Source organism: Mya arenaria, chromosome 16, assembly GCF_026914265.1.
Source record: "Mya arenaria isolate MELC-2E11 chromosome 16, ASM2691426v1".
In the NCBI taxonomy this organism is placed as follows: Eukaryota; Metazoa; Mollusca; class Bivalvia; order Myida; family Myidae; genus Mya; species Mya arenaria.
In genome coordinates, this window is record NC_069137.1 from 39,835,926 (window position 1) to 39,857,259 (window position 21,334).

General features: G+C 34.2%; 1 protein-coding gene and 2 long non-coding RNA genes across 3 annotated transcripts; 2 read left to right on the plus strand and 1 right to left on the minus strand.

Moving 5' to 3' along the window:
• The first annotated feature begins 1,905 nt into the window (after positions 1-1,905).
• Positions 1,906-3,580, plus strand: LOC128221178 (uncharacterized). Its single transcript, XR_008258911.1, has 3 exons — positions 1,906-2,011; positions 2,324-2,429; positions 3,467-3,580. It is a non-coding gene; the product is annotated as an uncharacterized LOC128221178 (long non-coding RNA).
• Positions 3,581-6,005: 2,425 nt separating this feature from the next.
• Positions 6,006-8,703, plus strand: LOC128221180 (uncharacterized). Its single transcript, XR_008258912.1, has 3 exons — positions 6,006-6,113; positions 6,268-6,366; positions 8,170-8,703. It is a non-coding gene; the product is annotated as an uncharacterized LOC128221180 (long non-coding RNA).
• Positions 8,704-11,565: 2,862 nt separating this feature from the next.
• Positions 11,566-16,428, minus strand: LOC128221177 (streptavidin-like). Its single transcript, XM_052929649.1, has 3 exons — positions 16,271-16,428; positions 14,387-14,483; positions 11,566-12,659 (listed from the first exon to the last, which is right to left on the minus strand). The coding sequence occupies exons 1-3, from the start codon at positions 16,289-16,291 to the stop codon at positions 12,274-12,276; spliced, it is 504 nt and encodes a 167-aa protein (XP_052785609.1). The 5' UTR covers positions 16,292-16,428; the 3' UTR covers positions 11,566-12,273.
• Positions 16,429-21,334: the final 4,906 nt, after the last annotated feature.

Below are 21,334 nucleotides of genomic sequence, written 5' to 3' on the forward strand. Positions count from 1 at the left end.
ATAAACTTTTTAGTTTGCTCCATGCTTCAAGAACATTGTTCAGGAATGTATAATGTCCTGACACTTTATTAAAGAAAGATTTATTCCGTTCACATTCAAATATAAGTTGGTTATCATATGTTTTCAGTTTGTTTTAAGGCAGATTTTCCATTGACTTTTATTGTTGTCATCATAGTATCGTGTAACCCATAAAGCTTTTACTGAGTCAAAAAATATATTCAACGTTTGTTAGATTTATCCACCATATTTCTTAGTTTGATATTGTCTTTTTTATTTTGTCTGACACTCCATCCAAGATAAATTTAAAAATAGCCCTTTTATCCATTTAAATAACGGGTTTGTTTGGATTCGCAAACACAGTAAATGGATATATTATCCTGGTAGCGCATTCGTTTTTACAACTGTTGTTTTACCAATCAATGTTAATTTTATATTCTCCCATTGTTTTAAAGTCTTATATACTTTGTTTAAGATTATTGTTTTTTTACCATTGTTTGTTGTTTATTATTGTAGTCCATATAAAATATTTAGCTAGACAAAATTTGATGGTAGTAATGTTCAGGTTACCCACTAGCTAAACAGTATTTGAAGACAATTGATGTATAAAATGGAAGAGAGCGTACATTCTTGGCTTACCCCTTTAATTGTTAATGTTTCTGACAATTTAATCTAAAAGAGTGGTCAACGCTGTCAAAGGCGTTTTGAAAGGCGGCATAAATAGTCCGGGCATATTATTTTCTTTTAGAAATTGAATTACCTCAATTATGAGACGAACATTTTCACCAAAATATCTTGCCTTAATATTTAATATTACCCTATTGGCTATTTTATAGTCAGTATTCAACCTTTTGTAATTACACATAGTGAATTTGGAATGGCTTCCCTATTAAAGCTTATCGTTTCGCCGATACATTTTTTATGCTAGTTTGATATTCAATATTATTCAATTTAAAGTACCCTGGACCTTTTTTCGGTTGTTAATTGTCTATAGTAAAAAGTTATGATCTTCTATAATTTCAGTATATGTGTATATGTCTATATCAGCTTTTTGATTTATAAGAACTTCCCTAACTGTATGTACCATTTCCAATGAATAAACACGGTCCATTCCAATTGTGCTTCCATTTTGAATCAGATTATTTTGAACAATGTACTTCCTGCTGACCCAATTCAAACAATAACATGATAAACAGTTTTCAATTTACATGTCGTTGTTTTGCGATTACAAGCGATCCGAACATACCCGATGTTGCGTTCATCGGAAAATATTTGAAATTGCCGAAAGGCAATTCATTTAAGGAATGGAAGTTAATGTGTAACTATTAGAATAAATGCACGTATGCCGTCACACGAACTCTTTATAACTCTGAATATTATAATCTTCATTTCAAGCCAATGAAACTTCAACAAAATTGAAAATGGCATGCAGTCATTTTAAAAGGTTTTAGTTGTAAATTTGCTCTTCTACAGATATCCAATAATATAGAAAAATGCATATGCCCCTTGCAGGATGGGCCCGCACATCGAAATTGTTCCAACTACGCATCTACACATAGCAAAAAGGTAGAACTTGTACTCTTTATCAATATTTTGCAGAATTTTAATAAAACGCATAAAGTCTGACTAGCTGCCCTTTTTTATATCACATTTTGCTCCTTATAATACATCAAGTTTTTCTGTAAGCAATGTTATTGCTAGTGAATAAGGACCTTTAAGAAGGAATATGGTCTTAATACGAAACTATATTATATATTGTCCAATGCATTTTGAAACTGTATTATAAATCTGCCAATGCATAAATCTGCCAGTGTTCATAACACTTAGAATAATTTATAGAGCGTATTTGTTTGGTAATCGTCGGAGTTCTCTTGCATGTCATAAATTTTAACATGGTATAAATGCATTCGATGCCTTGGCAGAACACACAGGCAGCCATTATAAATCTAAGACTGGTTGTGTTTATTATTGTATTGTTAATCGAAATTATCACTTGGAAGAAGGCTTATCATCTGTAAGACTACCTTATTATTATTATTTTGTATTCGCATTTTTAACGCAAATGTTTGATATTTCGCAAGATTATTTTACCTGTACGTAAAAGCATTTATCTTGTTGTCAAATAAATTTTCTCTCTACTACTCTAATATTTTCTTTAAACTGTAGTTTAGAATTTGCATGTTCAAATACTGAGTTGTGGTCATAGTCTAAAAAATCTACATATTCACTGACCTAAAATGGCCAAAGATATTGAGTTGTTAATCAAATTAATAGGATATTATAATGGTAGTGTGTAGCCTTAGTTGTATTTCTTGTATCACTTTAGATAGACAGCATGAGCAACGCTACAATGACGTTAATTCTGGCGCTTTCGGTCACTGTTAGCATCCTCGCAATAACCCGCGCTCTTCCGGACCAAACAAACCCCTTTGGTAAATATAATCAGTTCTGTTAGTCCCAGCCAAGTCATGTAAACGTATCTAATACGCTACTATTTGAATTATGGATGACCGTTGTAAGGGATGTTTTTGATGCTCTAGCAAAGATTGCATTAAGACCGCTTAAGTGCATATGTAAATAAACTATGTAATGTCAAACAAGAGTTTATTACTTAATGTGATAGATACGTAAACGATACGTTTAGCTAAGACGAAGCTCGTGAGTCAGAAGTTTGGTAGCATTAGGTGTTTTTGGGATGCAAACGAATATTCGAATATTCGATCGAACGTTTGGTATTCGAATGTCAAAATAGATACTCGAATATTCGGTGTTTATGTGTATTATGTATCTGTTATTTATTTGTGGTACCATGTATATAGGTCGTTTAGTTTTAGTAATGAGTAATCATCCCTTTTAAACCATTTCAATATTGCATCCAAATGGCTTATCACTTCAACTTCATAGAAATACATTGCGTCTTGTTGTACGCATTTGAATTAAACGTTATTTATTTTAATATGTCATACAAAACTAGGCCAAGGAGTAGAATATTTTTAAAGGAGGTACACCATACAGATATATTATTAAGCCAGTCCATCTGATATTAAGATAAACTTCTAAAGGCATTGTGTCCTTCTGTAACTCATTCGAGTTGCTATTGAATATTTGAAAGCATGCTATTCTCGAATGCGTTACATCAAGACACAAAACCGTTATGCAGATAGACCAAATTAAGCTTAGTTTTATCTTTATTTATTCATTTTCTATTTATTCAACAACGCATACTGTCGATCCCCGTTGCCTCGAACCATTTTGGCTGGAATGATTCGTTGACTCGAACTGGATGTTAAGGACCCACTTTTTTATACCGACGGTAAGAATTCCCGCTTTGCTCGAATTTCCGAGTCTCTAGATATTTTCGACGGTCCCTATAAGTTAGAGGCAACGGGATTTCTACTGTAGTTAAAAACGTTTACATGTATTTCACAATATACTTTAATTTCACACTTCATATATATTCAATGGTCAGATTTGTGTGATACACCAATTCCGGTGAACGAAAACGACTGCGGAATTGCTGGCGTATGGCGTAATCAGTTGAAATCGGTGATGAAGTTCACCTGCGTAGCTGGTCACATCGAGGGCAAATATTACACCGCTGTTGGTAATGCTGATGGTTTCTACGACTTTGCTGGAAAGTTCCAGATGCCGGAACAAAACACGACCGTTTTGGGATGGGTGGTTGCGTTCCACAACCAATTATATGGGAATTCCAACTCAACAACTGCTTGGTCCGGAATCCACTATGGCCATGAAGGTATAATCCACACCCATTGGCTTCTGACGCACTACTATCCACGTAATGACCTCTGGAGAACAACTACCATCAACCACGATGACTTTACCAAGGTTTGCTGAAAAACCTATAATCCACACACTTAAACTTCTGACGCACTGCACACACTTTCACTTCTAACAATCCACGTGTAGACCTCTTGATGAGAACTACCATAAACCACGATGACTTTACCAAAGCTTGATGGATATCTTTTTAAATATATTTTTCAATGTTTGTTGCTTTGTAGCGTTTTGTCCCTCGTATGTATAATCACCATCCTTGTACCTTTCAATAATGTCTGAATAAACATTTACCTTTCTGTGATTGTTCCTAAAGTATCATTTGTTTAATTTACTTTTGATTTCATTTGACTTAAACTTGCTTACAGTTGCTTACGTTCGTTTTTATATTGCGTCAATTTTAGTTGCACACAAGAACAATTATTGTAAAATGCCTTGTTCACATTTGTTATTTTCGCTTAAAAATTAATAATTCATGTTTGTGGATTAATTTTGCAAATGTAGTACATTCAACTTTTGCAATGACTTTTGCATACGTTTTCAATTCATTTCTTAACTGAAAATAAAACAGTTATCATGCTTACATCTGTTTAGGATATACACTATCCTTCACGGTCTTGACTATTTTACAATTCGAAATAATAAATATTTAATACAAATCTGTTTGTTCAGAACATTGATTAAGTAAAAAACAAAGGTAAGGTAATTGTTTTTAACTTTCATGGAAGTTTTTCTAACAAAAGTGGAGTATGTTTTATATCTAAAGTGAATAGACACCAAATTATATATTGCTAAAGAAAAAAAGGTTTTGCGCATTTTTCCATTTCGAATTTCACTGGGGTTGTCTACCGCGTAATCCCAGTAAGTAAGTTGCTAAAACGCTTATTGACAGTTGAGTGTGTGAAAATATCGCATTTTAAGGTGTTCGGGGAAAAACCTGGACTTTTTTAAACTGGCAAACCATTTGTATACCGGGAAACTCAGCTGAGACAGCGACATGATCGTTGCGCTTATTCTTTTTATCATGTAAAAAGAAAAATGTATATATCATTTATGTTTAAGAGAGGCCTAGTGGTTTAAGTGTCCGAATCTTAACTCCACCATTGTGGTTTCAATCCCCAACAGGAGAACGTTCTCTTGGCCTCTCAAAAAGGACACCGTATTAGTTTTTGTTGTCTTCACAATTAAGACAAAATGATTTAGTATAGACCAAACTTATTGCGTACTTCAGTGGACTTTTTTGCCCCTAAATTTGAATGTTTAAGTGCATTGCAAAGATAAAAGAGCGCTGCCGACGTAAGCAGTGTTTACATAGTAGGCATGTCTGATATAACTGTCACACTTAAAAATGGTTATTATGTTTATTGCCCTTAGATATGGAACATCAGAGACATCTGCTTGTTATATCTGGCATGTAAATATTGACTTAAGTTTGTTACGTCCTTTAGGTACAAGGTTTTTTTTTCGCATGGCAGTCGTTTCTGCACTAATTTAGTGTTTAACGCAAAAAACTAGGTTAGTCCATAAGAAGCGGAAACTGTGCATAATACAAACGTCTGGCTTAAAATGATATGCAGTCATACTATATTAATTATTTTTCACCTCCTTCATTTTACATACCAATGCACATTTGACACTAAAGAGTGTTAAGAGTGGCATGTTATTAATAACATGCGTTTTCTTAATCAGTGTAAGTGATTTGTAAAAATGAAAACATTTAAGATCAAATACATATTTAGCAGCCATGACACATCCGCTTTTATACCTTCGACCTTTGAATATGTATATTACAATTCGGGGTGATGCACACGTTAACTGGTCAATGCGGTTACACAGGACATGATCCCCGTATGTATGCATGCTACCCAACCACCAAAAACGCCGATACTACAACAATTGATCAAACCTACAAAATAAAAAAATCATGCTTTACATAATTAAACATAAACCTAGTAGAGTAAACTACGCAGCAATTGATATAAATCGGTACATATAATCAGTGATGTCCCTTTTATAATACCTTTCATTTCTTAATTTACACAAGAAACCCGGATCCAGGTCACACAGACACAACGAGACACACTACGTCGGTAAACATCTAGAACACATAATCATTCGAATTCGTTATCAAAAAATGTTTGCGTTGTTATCTTAAATCGGTAAGTGAAAGTAGGCTTAAAAGGTTTGAACAAATGCACCACGTGGTGTCTCTTGCTTCTTAATCGGAATGACGCATCACGTTCACAAATTATATAAGACCACGCTCAAGGCATTAACAGATAAAATAATTTGACTTACGGTGTTTATTCATACCTATCGTAAGTGCTTACATTCCTATTCATAATAAACTATTTAAATTGAACAATATTCAAATTAATTTACTACTTAAGCAATACAAATGGAATACGTCTTGCATAACTGATGAAACAAAAATATATAGATATGTTTGTACTTTTACGGTTAAATTTACAGCAACTATCGGATTGGCGATGCAGGCCTTAGTGACGTTCCTCACAATTGCAATTTGCTGCTTTAATGCGCATGCGCAACCAGGCGATGATAATCCATGGGGTAACGTTTTTCCTTTTTTTACTTAATGTGAGATTATAAGATATGTGAAGATTATAAATATCTTCCATTGCCGAGAGTGTAAGATAGGTTCATTCCGACCCGAGCGTAGGGTGATTTGCGGAAACGAGGTTTACCGCGCGAGGGTCGGGATGAACATATCTTACACGAGCGGCTATGGTAGAGGCTTTTTCTCCCACCTCAGTTGAATAAAATTAAGTAAAAATGTATTTTTTGCTGGAACTCTTTTGTGCTTAGTGAAAAAAATTGCGCATGGATATGCGATATTTTGTGGTTGTCATGGATATGCGCGCAGTGATTCAGATTATGTTAATAGTCAAATCGGTCTTTAAATAGTTCTAAGGAGAGTGAAGCATTATTTCTTGAAAGGTGCGTGAAAACTGTTTTATGGTGACATTTGAAGCGAGAAATAATTAATTAGCATTCTAAATAATGCCACAAGACAAGGTTTCCATGATGGTACAGACGACAGTCTTCAACAAGAGAGGTAATTACAATGTGATGATCATTAAAAAGGAGTTCCATACGGGTACTTGTTTTATCTTCGCCCGTGGGCAAGATAATAATTCATAGCATGGTTAAATTATTGGATCTACTTATCTCAGGTGGGAGAAAATACATTTTCATGTCGCCTTCGTATCATGCTATACGAGTATATTTATTGCGTTATTGACTGGATCATCATCCTTGGCGTCACATTCCTATCAGCTCCTTTACTTGACTATATATCTTAATCGCATTCGCACAACCACAGACCATTCGGTATAATATTTCGCATGTATACTTTAATTCGAGGATTTTTTTGTTAAAAAAATATCGACACTTATTTCTTAAATCAATACATAACGGATAATTGATTGTTTCAGAGAACGATCGCAATTAATTTCACCGAGTGAGCAAAAAGGCTATGTTTCACGATTGACATTGGATGTCACGATGTGAAATGTATAGTGATCAACATAGTTTAACTTTATTAAATGCCTTACTTTATTAAATGCCTATCCATTAATAATATTTTACAGTAAAGCACAGTAAATTGTATGGTAACGTCATTTCGGAAATGACGCAATTGAAACACAGTGCGTGTTGGCATTTGATTTGAGAGCTGGCTGATATTAAAAATAAGCGAACAAATATTAAATTAATAATTCACTGTTTGAACCAGTACAATATCATTTTGCTGATCATTCTCAATACAGCACTAAAAAGCATATACTTCAATAATTTCACCCGATTATCTATTTAAGTTTGCTCGTCGGGTCAATTTGCGAGTTCAGACGGGCTTCGTTGATTTGTGCGTATTTCCGGAAAGTGCCTTGTAAATTGTGGTGTTTAAAATTCGTGTTTTGATTGAAATACAGAACAATAACAATTCACTATTTGAAATATATCAAAACGATGTTATCGGTATAATAAATAACAGGATATTATTTATTTGTTCTGCAATCTTTTACGACTTTATAGTCGATGTTTATGATTAAAGGTAAAATCGTGGTACAATGTTCAAATATACAAAACCTGCGCTAGTGTTTAACATTATCATATGGAAGATCTGCATACTTGTAGGGTATTCTTTTCAACGATAATAATAAAACGTATTACGATATCAAAATCACATGTTATTTGTTTATATCGACTGAACGTAAAGCTGTTAAATGTTAACAGTTTCATACCTAATATCGTACATAGCAGACTCGATATTATGATTTAAATTGTAGAATCTATCCTATAAAATGCCTTTAATAAGTAGTATCCAAGTATCCAGCTCATCGCTGTATTTTGCAGGACTTTGTAACGTTACAATACCTGCCGAACAAAATGAGTGCGGAATTGCTGGCGTATGGCGTAACCAACTGAAATCGGTGATGAAGTTCACCTGCGTAGCGGTCATATCGAGGGCCAATATTACACCGCCGTTGGCAATGCTGATGGTTTCTACGACTTTGCTGGAAAGTTCCAGATGCCGGAACAAAACACGACCGTTTTGGGATGGGTGGTTGCCTACAATAACCAGGTGTACGGAAACTCCAACTCCACGTGCGCTTGGTCCGGAATTCACTATGGCCATGAAGGTGTTATCCATACGCATTGGCTTCTGACGCACTATCACCCTCAAAAGGACTTCTGGAAGACAACCACAATGAACCACGATGATTTTGTTAAAGTCTGCTAAATTTCAGGAAACTCAAAAAGACTGCTGATTACCAGAAAATCCAAAGTTACTGCGTTTAACACTTGAAAGTGGCAAAATATCATTCCAATTATCGATGGTCGTTTTCTACTAGATAAATAAATAAAGATATCATATGTAACTCTTAATTAATTTTCTTTTTAACAAAAGTGATTTATCTATTCGAAGTAAAAGCTATTAATTACAACACTCTGTGCATTACAATCAATATAACAATCTGCTGATACGTCATTGCTTTTCTTTTTATCATGTTCAGGTCAGCCATAGTGACTGACCTTTGTCCACTGACAGTCATTAACCTTTGATCAAAGCTACACTTTTGATGCACATTTCCTCGCTTTCTTAAGAATATAAGTTTAGACCATGAATCGCTTATTCATGTAGTCTAATCTCGACGTTTTATTTAACCGCGTGACGTATTAATGTTTAATATTGCTAGCCGCTTCAACTATTATTTAACGCATTATAATACATACAAGTCCGAATATGATATACTTCACAATAATAACACATACAAAATAAAAATAAAAAAAATCCCACGAACAAAAGGCATTCATCATCAATGTACATGTTACCAGGTATCAAAACTAACAATTTTTCCCAGCGAACCTGATGGGATATCACCAGTTGAAATCAAGTGTGACTTCCTAAAGTCAGGTGTCCCTTCGAAAATGAGTCTTTGTTCTATGTGATTGTATAAGCTTTGTAATGCCTGTTTTACACGAATTGCACACGACGTGTGTATAGAAGGACTCTGAAACTCACAATTGTAGTATTTTAGTGCATATATGAAGCTGCTTTAAGTATTACCATATTTCCCTAAACGCTATAAAAACTAATTATATTGATTTAAAGCTGCACTCTTACAGTTTGAACGTTTTGACAACTTATTTTTTACTTGGAACGAGCCAATTTTTGCAAAAATGTATGGTAACCAGTTATATATAACTGCTGACAAAGAATTAGATCGCGGATTCTTATATTTAAGAACAAAAAATGATGTTTAATGCATTTTCTTTAACCGTTAGTAACGGTTTAAGCCATAAAACATTAATTTTCGAACAAAAATATGAAAATCTGCTATCTGATCTTTTGTCAGCAATCTTTTATCATTGGTTTGCAGATATTTACGCAATAAATTGCTCTTTCCAAGACAAAAAATAAAAAAGTTGTAAAAACGGTATATCTATGAGAGTACAGCTTTGATGTTATGAGGACGAATCATGTGTATGCAACACATTGCAGACGCAACAGGGTTTTAACGTTTTTATGTTTTGGGCAATTTCATCCATACTTGCATGGTTGAGAGGTTAAAATCAAGTCAATGCAGATCTGTTTGCATCCAAAATATAATTAATTAAATTTTATACTCAACATTTATGGTGTCTGACCGGGACACCTGAAACGAACGTTTTTGATTTACTCGAATACTTAGATCCCGGGACACCGTTTGTGTCGAACGCTGGTTACACTTAAATCACGCAAATGTGCGCAACTGATCGATAAGAGCATTAAGGGTTGCTGACCCACTGCCATCTCCACAATGAACCACAATGAATTGTGAAAGTTTGCTGAAGGTTTGCACACGTAAACCATAGTAAATCATGATGAGTATTATAGATTGTCTTTGTACTAGTTCTTTTAACCGTAAACTGTAATTGCACATTTAATTACTTAAAAACATCTCTGAAAGACATTAAACACATATATACACTGAATAAATTTACTCAGAAACACGAAATTGATTGAAATTATAAACTTTGTGGTACTTGTTTAGATAAATAAAATAAATGGGATAAAAATCTGCAAACTTTTCACCTACCTTTCTAATGTAAATGTGTATTCATCTTTCAACAACGATTGAACAGTAGATGTACTGTAATATGTCAATAAACACTTAGCTAACCTTACATTGCTCCTAAGATGAATCATAATAAGCAATTATTAAGATCCTACAGGAACAAATACATTCTAAAAGCACACAAGAAATAATCAGCAACTCTCGGTTGATTGAGACTGTTAATTTAGATCAATTGGTTGGTTGTCCGGTTAGCGCAGTGGTTAGCGCACTCGTTTCTCACCTGGGCGACCTGGGATTCGAGTCCCGGCCTGGGCGCATGTGAGTTTGGGTCACCAAGCCGGACAAGTGGGTTTCGTCTGGGTACTCCGATTTCCCCAAAAACACAAGACTACACGCACGCGTAACATCGTGCCAACGAGAGTGATTACTATATTGTTGTAATAACATGTTTCTCATCTGTTGTTAATATTGATTTTGATACATATGTAAGGTATTCATAAAGTGTGAATAATATATTTTGGATGTAAAATTCAATAATTTATTCAATTTTGAAGAATTTACAATATTGGATCAAATGCAGAAAGCTTAACTTAATGAAATCATCGGACCTTCAGAATGTGATTGATTCAGATTATTTTTCAATATTTATATATTCCTTGATACTGTGTCAAATCTTATGTCACTTCAAATGACAAAACAGTTTCGAATTAAATTTAATTCCATTTTGAGGGCCTATCCGATTAGAGACTCCGAAACACCTTCCTTAATCGCTTTTAGAATTTAAGAAGCGATTTTCCCTCTCCCAATCCATCCTTCTTCCTCTTCCGTCTCATCCTCATATCGTGTTTGACTTTCATCTCTGATCTCCTCATCAACATTCTTTTTATCTCCTCTTTTTTCCCTTCATTTGTACTACCAAGTAACAATTAAATTATATTTTTATAATTAAAAATGGCTCTCTTAGTTTCCTTTCAATAGGTGTCAGAAACTGCTATATTTGGAAGAAAATTTGCCGCTTTATTAACGAAGTGAAGTTCACAAAAGTCAAAGATAGTTGCCTTTTGGTGTCCTTTTATAACATAAAGTCAAATAACCCTATTTAAACAAGCCCGAACCCAACATCAAATATGAGAGTGAATCCTTTCAACAGAAAGCGGTGACACTGTTTATAGTAAACAAACACTTTACAAACACTTTTACTTTTATTATTCGTATAAGCATTGAAATGCGTACTTACAGAAATTAAAAAAGACCTTCAACCCACTACGCAGTGTCAGGCAAAAAAGACACATTTTTCACAACAACAAAGTAACGCAATATTTGACAAAAATATTTTTGGAATTAAGCAAAAAGAAATTTATTTCTTATTATGAAATGAATGACATGTGTAAACAGTTAGTATTTAAATTGGAATTGAAAATAAACAGAAAACAAAACAAAAAGTTCTTCAATCAAATACGCAGTGCCACGCAGAACAATAACAATACACATTTTTCGTGAAACATTTTTACGCAATATTGCATTAAAATCTTATTATAATTAAACAAATCAAAATAATAAATTCTTATCAAAAATGTATGCATAGTGTATACACTTTCCTTTTATATATGTATAAGCAGTAAAATGAAAATAAACAGACACCAAAACAAAAGGTCCATTTATTTTTGACACGGAAATCAATAGCAACATGTATACACTTTTTTCACGAAAACGCTGTTTATGTTATATTCCATTTAAATCTTAATATAAATGAACAAATCAAAACAAATTGCTATCATGAAATGAATGAAACGTATCAAAATTAACTTAGTCATTGAATGATGATATTTTCTATTATAACATGATTTGCGCGATTGCTCTGAGAACGAAAGTAGCCGCTGCGTGAGTTTGGAAAGAGTTAGCAAACTTTTGTATAATCATCATGGTTGATTGTGGTCGTTTTCCACAGACTATCGCGAGGATGATTGTGCGTCTGGAGCCAATGTGTGCGAATCATTTCCTCCTCCTGATAATGGATACCGGAGAAAGAGGTTGTTGAATTGGAATTCCCATAAAGTTCGTTTTCATAGGCAATAATCCAACCCAAGATGCACGTTTGGTCGTCCGGAAGTTGATATCTACCGGCAAGCTCATAAAATCCAGCGTTGACATCGCCGGAGAAATATCGCCCAACGATAAAACCGTTTGAACATGTGAGACGAATATAGGATGAGTATTGATTTTTCCAAACACCGGCTATTTTGCATTCATTTTCTTCCTCTAAAACAGCATCCAGGCAAAGCTCTGAAAATATATATTATTGTTCATTGTAAAGATTGTAAGTATATTCCATGGCCGAGAGTGTACGATAGGTTCATCCCGACCCGAGCGTAGTGTGTTTTGCGGAAATGAGGTTTACAGAGTTTCTGCAAAACACCCTGCGCGATGGTTGGGATGAACCTATCTTACACGAGCGGCTATGGAAGATACTTTTTCTTCCACCCCAGTTAAACAAAATTCAATAAAAATGTATTTTTTTGCTGGAACTCTTTAGTGCGTAGTGATCATAAATGCGTATGGATATGTGATAATTCGTGGTTGTCATGGCAATGCGCGCAGTGATTCAGATTATGTTAATAGTCAAATTGGTCTTTAAATAGTTCTTAGGAGAGTGAAGCATTATTTCTTGATAGGTGTGTGAAAACCTTTTTATGCTGATATTTGAAGCGAGAAATAATTAATTAGCATTCTAAATATTACCACAAGACAAGGTTCCTATGATGCTACAGACGACAGTCTTCAACAAGGGAAGTTATTACAATGTGATGACCATTAAAAAGGAGTTCCATGCGGGTACTTGTTTTATCTTTGACCGTGGGCAAGATAAGAACTTCTAGCATGGTTAAATTTTTGGATCTACTTATCTGAGACGGGAGAAAAATAATTCTGAGAAATGTTTCATCTATATAAGCTTAAAATAAGTACAATTAAAAAAATAACTGTGTGTTCAAAACACATCGCTCATAAGGAAAATTCAACTTTTTCAACGGAATTTAAATCGCATTCAAAGTGCACTGAAAAGCAAAGAAGCGAAGTTTCACAATGGTTAAATCGAGCAGTATTATATACAAATATAATGGAGCAGGAGTGGTATTCAATATTCAACTTCAGTTAATCTCAAGGTCATGCATCATTGACTTTATTCATAATATTGGTCAGTTATTTATAACAAGTAATCCGATTAGCTACATCGTTCTTAGATCCGATTAAGACTTATATTGAATACCAGCCCAGGTCCCCGTTTCAATAAAGATTGTAAGGCTTAGGATTTTAAGATCTAGGCGTTACTCCATGTTTGGCGTAAGCTGCATTTCATTAAAAGCATACCGTAAAGACATGTATCTCATATATACTGCCCGTAACTTAAGGTTTAAACCAGACTCTTAAAGCTGCACTCTCACAGATTGAACGTTTTGACAACCTTTTTATTTTTTGTCTTAGAATGAGCTAATTTTTGCGTTAATATTTGACAATCAGTGATATAACACTGCTGACAAAAGATATGACCGCAGATTTTCATATTTCCGTTCGAAAATTGATGTTTTATAGCTAAAAGCGTTACTAACGGTTTAATAAAAATGCATAAAACATCAATTTTTGAACTTAAATATGAAAATATTCGATCTTATCTTTTGTCAGCAGTCTTATATCACTGGTTTCCATGCTTTTTCGCATAAATTAGCTCGTTCTAAGACAAAAATAATTTTTTTTTCAAAATGTTCAATCTGTGTGAGCTTTAAACAACGTTAGTTTTACGACCAAGATATATTATTGAAAAGGGTCACAGGTGCGCTAAGTTTTACAGAAAACATAAGTGCATCTTAACAAATATCAATTTAAAAACGAAAAAGATCTTGTGCACGTAAGGTTCTTGTATTTAAGCCAAATGAGTAATGTATAGATGAAAAAACACTTCTCCAATATGGTACACTTTAACCTATGGTTCAAGATAACAGCATTATGTTTCTTACGCTCTTCAAACGTTGGTTGATCATGCTTTTCATCTGAATTTGTCATCCTAAGGAGAATAGGAACTGTTATAGTGGCAGCTACAACGACGACAGCAATCTACCAATTAAAATACATTTCAGTTTGTAATCAAAGCACTGAAGGTACTGACGTGCTGATTGTCAGGAAAATCAATATGTAAAGTTGAGCGTTTAAGTTTATACTCTAATATATTACTATATACGGAATTCACTTGGGGTTAAACTGGTTTTACATGATTTTGTATTAATATGTATTAGGAAAACAATCGACGCCTTGTAATCTAATTATAGTGTGCCATAGATTTACCATATTTGGGATGAACCTAGGTTCTAAATATGTACAGAATGAACCAGTAAGCATTTCCTTAAATTTGACGATTTATCACCATAACTGGCTATCTGCACTCGGAAAACAATATCAGTACTGTCTTTGATTAAAACAAGGTGTCGAATGTGGTTTGCATGAAAAAAGTGCGCATAGTAGGTTCTAAAGAGAAAACTGATATTTGTTTTCAATGAAGCAGCCGGTGTTATATAACATCGTCGCTTATTTGTTTGCTGATTCGTCAAGCGCGACGTCATTTGACCAATGGTAAACGACGTTTTAAATATCGGCCATTCCTTTTCATAGAAATTAACGGTCGATAACATATCCTTCTCATTAATGTTCTTCGTTAACGTAATGAACGTTGGAAATGTTGTGAATGTTGTAAATGCCGTATAGGTCGTGAGTGATGTGAATTTCGTAAACTCGGTGAACGTTGAGAATGCCGTATGCGTCTTGAATGTCGTAAATGTTGTGAATGCTGCAAATGCCGTGAATGTTGTGGAAAATGTGAATGCCGTGCATGTTATATTGTGAAAACTTGAATGTTGTAAATGTTGTGAATGTTGAGAATGCTGCAAATGCCGTGAATGTTGTGAATGTGGTGAATGTTGTAAATGTTGTGAATGTTGCACATGTTGTGAATGTTGTGAATGCCGTGCATATTATGTGGTGAATAATGTGAATGTTGTAAATATTGTGAATTTTGTGAATGTTGCACATGTTGTGAATGCCGTGCATGTTATGTTGTGGATAATGTGAATGTTGTAAATGTTGTGAATGTTGCACATGTTGTGAATGCTGTACATATCGTGAATGATATGAATGTTGTGAATGTTGAGAATGTCGCAAATGTAGTTTGTGTTGCGAATGTCGTTGTCGAGAATGCTGTAAATGTCGAGAATGTCATTAATACCGTGAGTGTCGAGAATGTCGGGAATGTCATGAAAGACGTGAATGTCGAGAAGGTCGTAAATGTCAAGCATTTTGTGTGTCTTGTTTATATAAATTTTAGAAAATCATTTAATAAATTCAATACTGAATGACCAATCATTTGATATCCTTTATAAGTGTAAATTAAGCGAATACGAATGGTTGAAGTTGCTTGTACGTACATAGTCGCAAAACCATTCATTCTGTATAAGAACATTCTAACAATCTTTATTTTTTAGTGGTCGACATTTTCTGGTGTAAACTACCTACTAAATGGGCCAACCACTGTTTATATCCATCGCATTACCTGATTTAAATCTATAACGGCTAACTGCTGATTTATTGATATAAATGCATTGGAAAAAATAATCAATTCTGCATTAATTACTATTATTATTGAAAACAAATTTATTGGACAAAAGAAAATGTTGACCACTTTAACCGGGATAGAGTCGATCTAAAACGAAATGTAAAGTGTAAAATATTTGAATGTAAAGAACAATTCTTAAGCTTATTTTAAATTTGAGTAAGGATCTTAGATTCGCCTAACAATCCTTAGTACATGCAATTTCAATGATTACAAAAATAGAAAAAATGAAAAAACTTACGATTCTAATTACACAGTCCATTTTGTCACTTAGGTTGTAAATAAAGACGATATTAAAACTTTGGTAGATCCAACTTATTATTCAAATAGTGAGACCTTTGATTTTGTTTATTTTGGCAAACATGCACGAACCCCAAAACCTTGACATTCTAAAATACCACACTTTTATTTGAAAAGGTCTAACAAATAAAGTCAGACATAAATGTAACACTGAATTAAACATATCGAAGTCGGTTGTTTTTTGTAAAATCGGGCAAGGTTACCGAGGCTGTCATTACCTTGACACAAGGAAGGTTTGTTTACGAAAACATGTTTGAAAGAGATGCGTAAAAGACTAGAATGATTTCAAGACCTATCTTTATTTAAATAGGCGGACCGTATTTCCCCAAACAAATACATTGTGAAGTGTTAAACATAATGTAAAGTTTGTTTCCAACTAACTCCTGGGACAATATTTATACATACTTTACTTATTCATATTCATAGACATGTGTCACTCAATCGTTTAACTCCAATGGCCAGTTATTTGACAGTCCAATTAAAATACTTGGTTGTCCGGTTAGCGCTGTGATAAGTGCCATCGCTTCTCACCTAGGCGACCTGGGTTCGATATCCGGCCTGGGTGCATGTGAGTTTGGTTTGTGTTCACCAGGTCGAAATAGTGTATTTTCCCCGGGTACTCCCGTTTCCCACACAGCACAAGACCATATTCTCGCGCAAAACCGTGCGAGAGTGGTTGATATCAGTTGAAATAACTTGATTCACAATCGCTGTTAAATGAAAAAAGTAACTAAGACTAGGATTCTAATATTAAAAATCAAGCAATATCTTAAATGGTTATTGGATACAGCCTCTATTAGATAAAATAATCTTATGGACATTAGAAGTACACACTACATTGTCGGTACACAATATACTATGTTAATATAGTACATCGTCCATACACAATGTACATAGTTCATATAGGACATCGCCCAAACACAATGTAAATAGTTTATATAGGACATCGTCCATTCACAATGTAAATAGTTCATATAGGACATCGCCCAAACACAATGTAAATAGATCATATAGGACATCGCCCAAACACAATGTAAATAGTTCATATAGGACATCGCCCAAACACAATGTAAATAGTTTATATAGGACATCGTCCATACACAATGTACATAGTTCATATAGGACATCGCCCAAACACAATGTAAATAGTTCATATAGGACATCGCCCAAACACAATGTAAATAGTTCATATAGGACATCGCCCAAACACAATGTAAATAGATCATATAGGACATCGCCCAAACACAATGTAAATAGTTCATATAGGACATCGTCCATACACAATGTACATAGTTCATATAGGACATCGCCCAAACACAATGTAAATAGATCATATAGGACATCGTCCATACACAATGTACATAGTTCATATAGGACATCGCCCAAACACAATGTAAATAGATCATATAGGACATCGTCCATACACAATGTACATAGTTCATATAGTACATCATCAATACACAATGTACATAGTTCATATAGGACATCGCCCATACACAATGTAAATAGATCATATAGGCCATCGTCCATACACAATGTAAATAGTTCATAAAGTACATCGTCCATACACAATGTACATAGTTCATATAGGCCATCGTCCATACACAATGTACATAGTTCATATAGGACATCGCCCATACACAATGTAAATAGATCATATAAGACATCGTCCATACACAATGTACATAGTTCATATAGGACATCGTCCATACACAATGTACATAGTTCATATAGGCCATCGTCCATACACAATGTACATAGTTCATATAGGACATCGCCCATACACAATGTAAATAGATCATATAGGCCATCGTCCATACACAATGTACATAGTTCATATAGGACATCGTCCATACACAATGTACATAGTTCATATAGGACATCGTCCATACACAATGTAAATAGTTCATATAGGACATCGTCCATACACAATGTACATAGTTCATATAGGACATCGTCCATACAAAATCTACATAGTTCATATAGGACATCGTCCATACACAATGTACATAGTTCATATAGGACATTGTCCATACAAAATCTACATAGTTCATATAGGACATCGTCCATACACAATGTAAATAGCTCATATAGGATTACGTCCATACACAATGTACATAGTTCATATAGTACATCATCAATACACAATGTACATAGTTCATATAGGACATCGTCCATACATCGTCTATACACAATGTACATAGTTCGTATAGTACATCGTCCATTCACAATGTACATAGTTCATATAGGACATCGTCCATACACAATGTAAATAGTTGATATAGGACATCGTCCATACACAATGTAAATATTTCATATAGGACATCGTCCATACACAATGTTCATAGTTCATATAGGACATCGTCCATACACAATGTACATAGTTCATATAGGACATCGTCCATACACAATGTACATAGTTCATATAGGACATCGTCCATACAAAATCTACATAGTTCATATAGGACATCGTCCATACACAATGTACATAGCTCATGTAGGATTACGTCCATACACACTGCACATGGTTAATATAGGACATCGTCCATACACAATGTACATAGTTCATATAGGACATCGTCCATACACAATGTACATAGTTCATATAGGACATCGTCCATACACAATGTACATAGTTCATATAGGACATCGTCCATACACAATGTACATAGTTCATATAGGACATCGTCCATACACAATGTACATAGTTCATATAGGACATCGTCCATACACAATGTATATAGTTCATATAGGACATCGTCTATACACAATGTAAATAATTCATATAGGACATCGTCCATACACAATGTACATGGTTCATATAGTACATCGTCCATACACACTGCACATGGTTAATATAGGACATCGTCCATACACAATGTACATGGTTCATATAGTACATCGTCCATACACAATGTGCATAGTTGATATAGGACATCGTCCATACACAATGTATATAGTTGATATAGGACATCGTCTATACACAATGTAAATAATTCATATAGGACATCGCCCAAACACAATGTACATAGTTCATATAGGACATCGTCCATACACAATGTACATAGTTCATATAGGACATCGTCCATACACAATGTACATAGTTCATATAGGACATCGTCCATACACAATGTACATAGTTCATATAGGACATCGTCCATACACAATGTACATAGTTCATATAGTACATCGTCCATACACAATGTACATAGTTCATATAGGACATCGTCCATACACAATGTACATAGTTCATATAGGACATCGTCTGTACACAATATATATAGTTCATTTAGTACATCGTACATACACAATGCAAATAATTTATATAGTATATCGTCCATACACAATATACATAGTTCATATAGGACAACGTCCATACACAATTCATATTGGACATCGTCCATTCACAATGTACATAGTTCATATAGGACATCGTCCATACACAATGTACATAGTTCATATAGCATATCGTCCATACACAATTTACATAGTTCGTATAGGACATCGTCCAATCACAATGTACATAGTTCATAAAATACATCGTCCATACACAATGTACATAGTTCGTATAATACATCGTCAATTCACAATGTACATAGTTCATATAGGACATCGTCCATACACAATGTACATAGTTCATATAGGACATCGTCCATACAAAATCTACATAGTTCATATAGGACATCGTCCATACACAATGTACATAGTTCATATAGGACATCGTCCATACACAATGTACATAGTTCATATAGGACATCGTCCATACACAATGTAAATAGTTGATATAGTATATCGTCCATTCACAATGTACATAGTTCATATAGGACATCGTCCATACACAATGTACATAGTTCATATAGGACATCGTCCATACACAATGTACATAGTTCATATAGGACATCGTCCATACACAATGTACATAGTTCATATAGGACATCGTCCATTCACAATGTAAATAGTTGATATAGTAATCGTCCTACACAATGTACATAGTTCATAAAGGACATCGTCCATACACAATGTACATAGTTCATAAAGGACATCGTCCATACACAATGTACATAGTTCATATAGGACATCGTCCATACACAATGTACATAGTTCATATAGAACATCGTCCATACACAATGTAAATAATTTATATGATATATTCTCCATACACATTGTACATAGTTCATATAGGACAACGTCCATACACAATTCATATTGGACATCGTCCATACACAATGTACATAGTTCATATAGGACATCGTCCATACACAATGTACATAGTTCATATAGGACATCGTCCATACACAATGTACATAGTTCATATAGGACATCGTCCATACACAATGTACATGGTTCATATAGGACATCGTCCATACACAATGTACATGGTTCATATAGGACATCGTCCATACACAATGTACATAGTTGATATAGGACATCGTCCATTCACAATGTACATAGTTCATATAGGACATCGTCCATACACAATGTACATGGTTCATATAGGACATCGCCCAAACACAATGTAAATAGATCATATAGGACATCGTCCATACACAATGTACATAGTTCATATAGTATATCGTCCAATCACAATGTACATAGTTCGTATTGGACATCAGGACATCGTCCATTCACAATGTACATAGTTCGTATAGGACATCGTCCATACACAATGTACATAGTTCGTATTGTACATCGTCCATAAACAATGTAAATAGTTTATATATTTATATAGTACATCGTCCATACACAATGTACATAGTTCATATAGGACAACGTCCATACACAATTCATATAGGACATCGTTCATACACAATGTAGGTAGTTCATATAGGACATCGTCCATACACAATGAACATAGTTCGTATAGGACATCGTCCATACACAATGTACATAGTTCGTATAGGACATCGTCCATACACAATGTACATAGTCCATAAAGACATCGTCCATACACAATGTTCATAGTTCAAATAGTACAACGCCCATACCATATACATAGTTTATATAG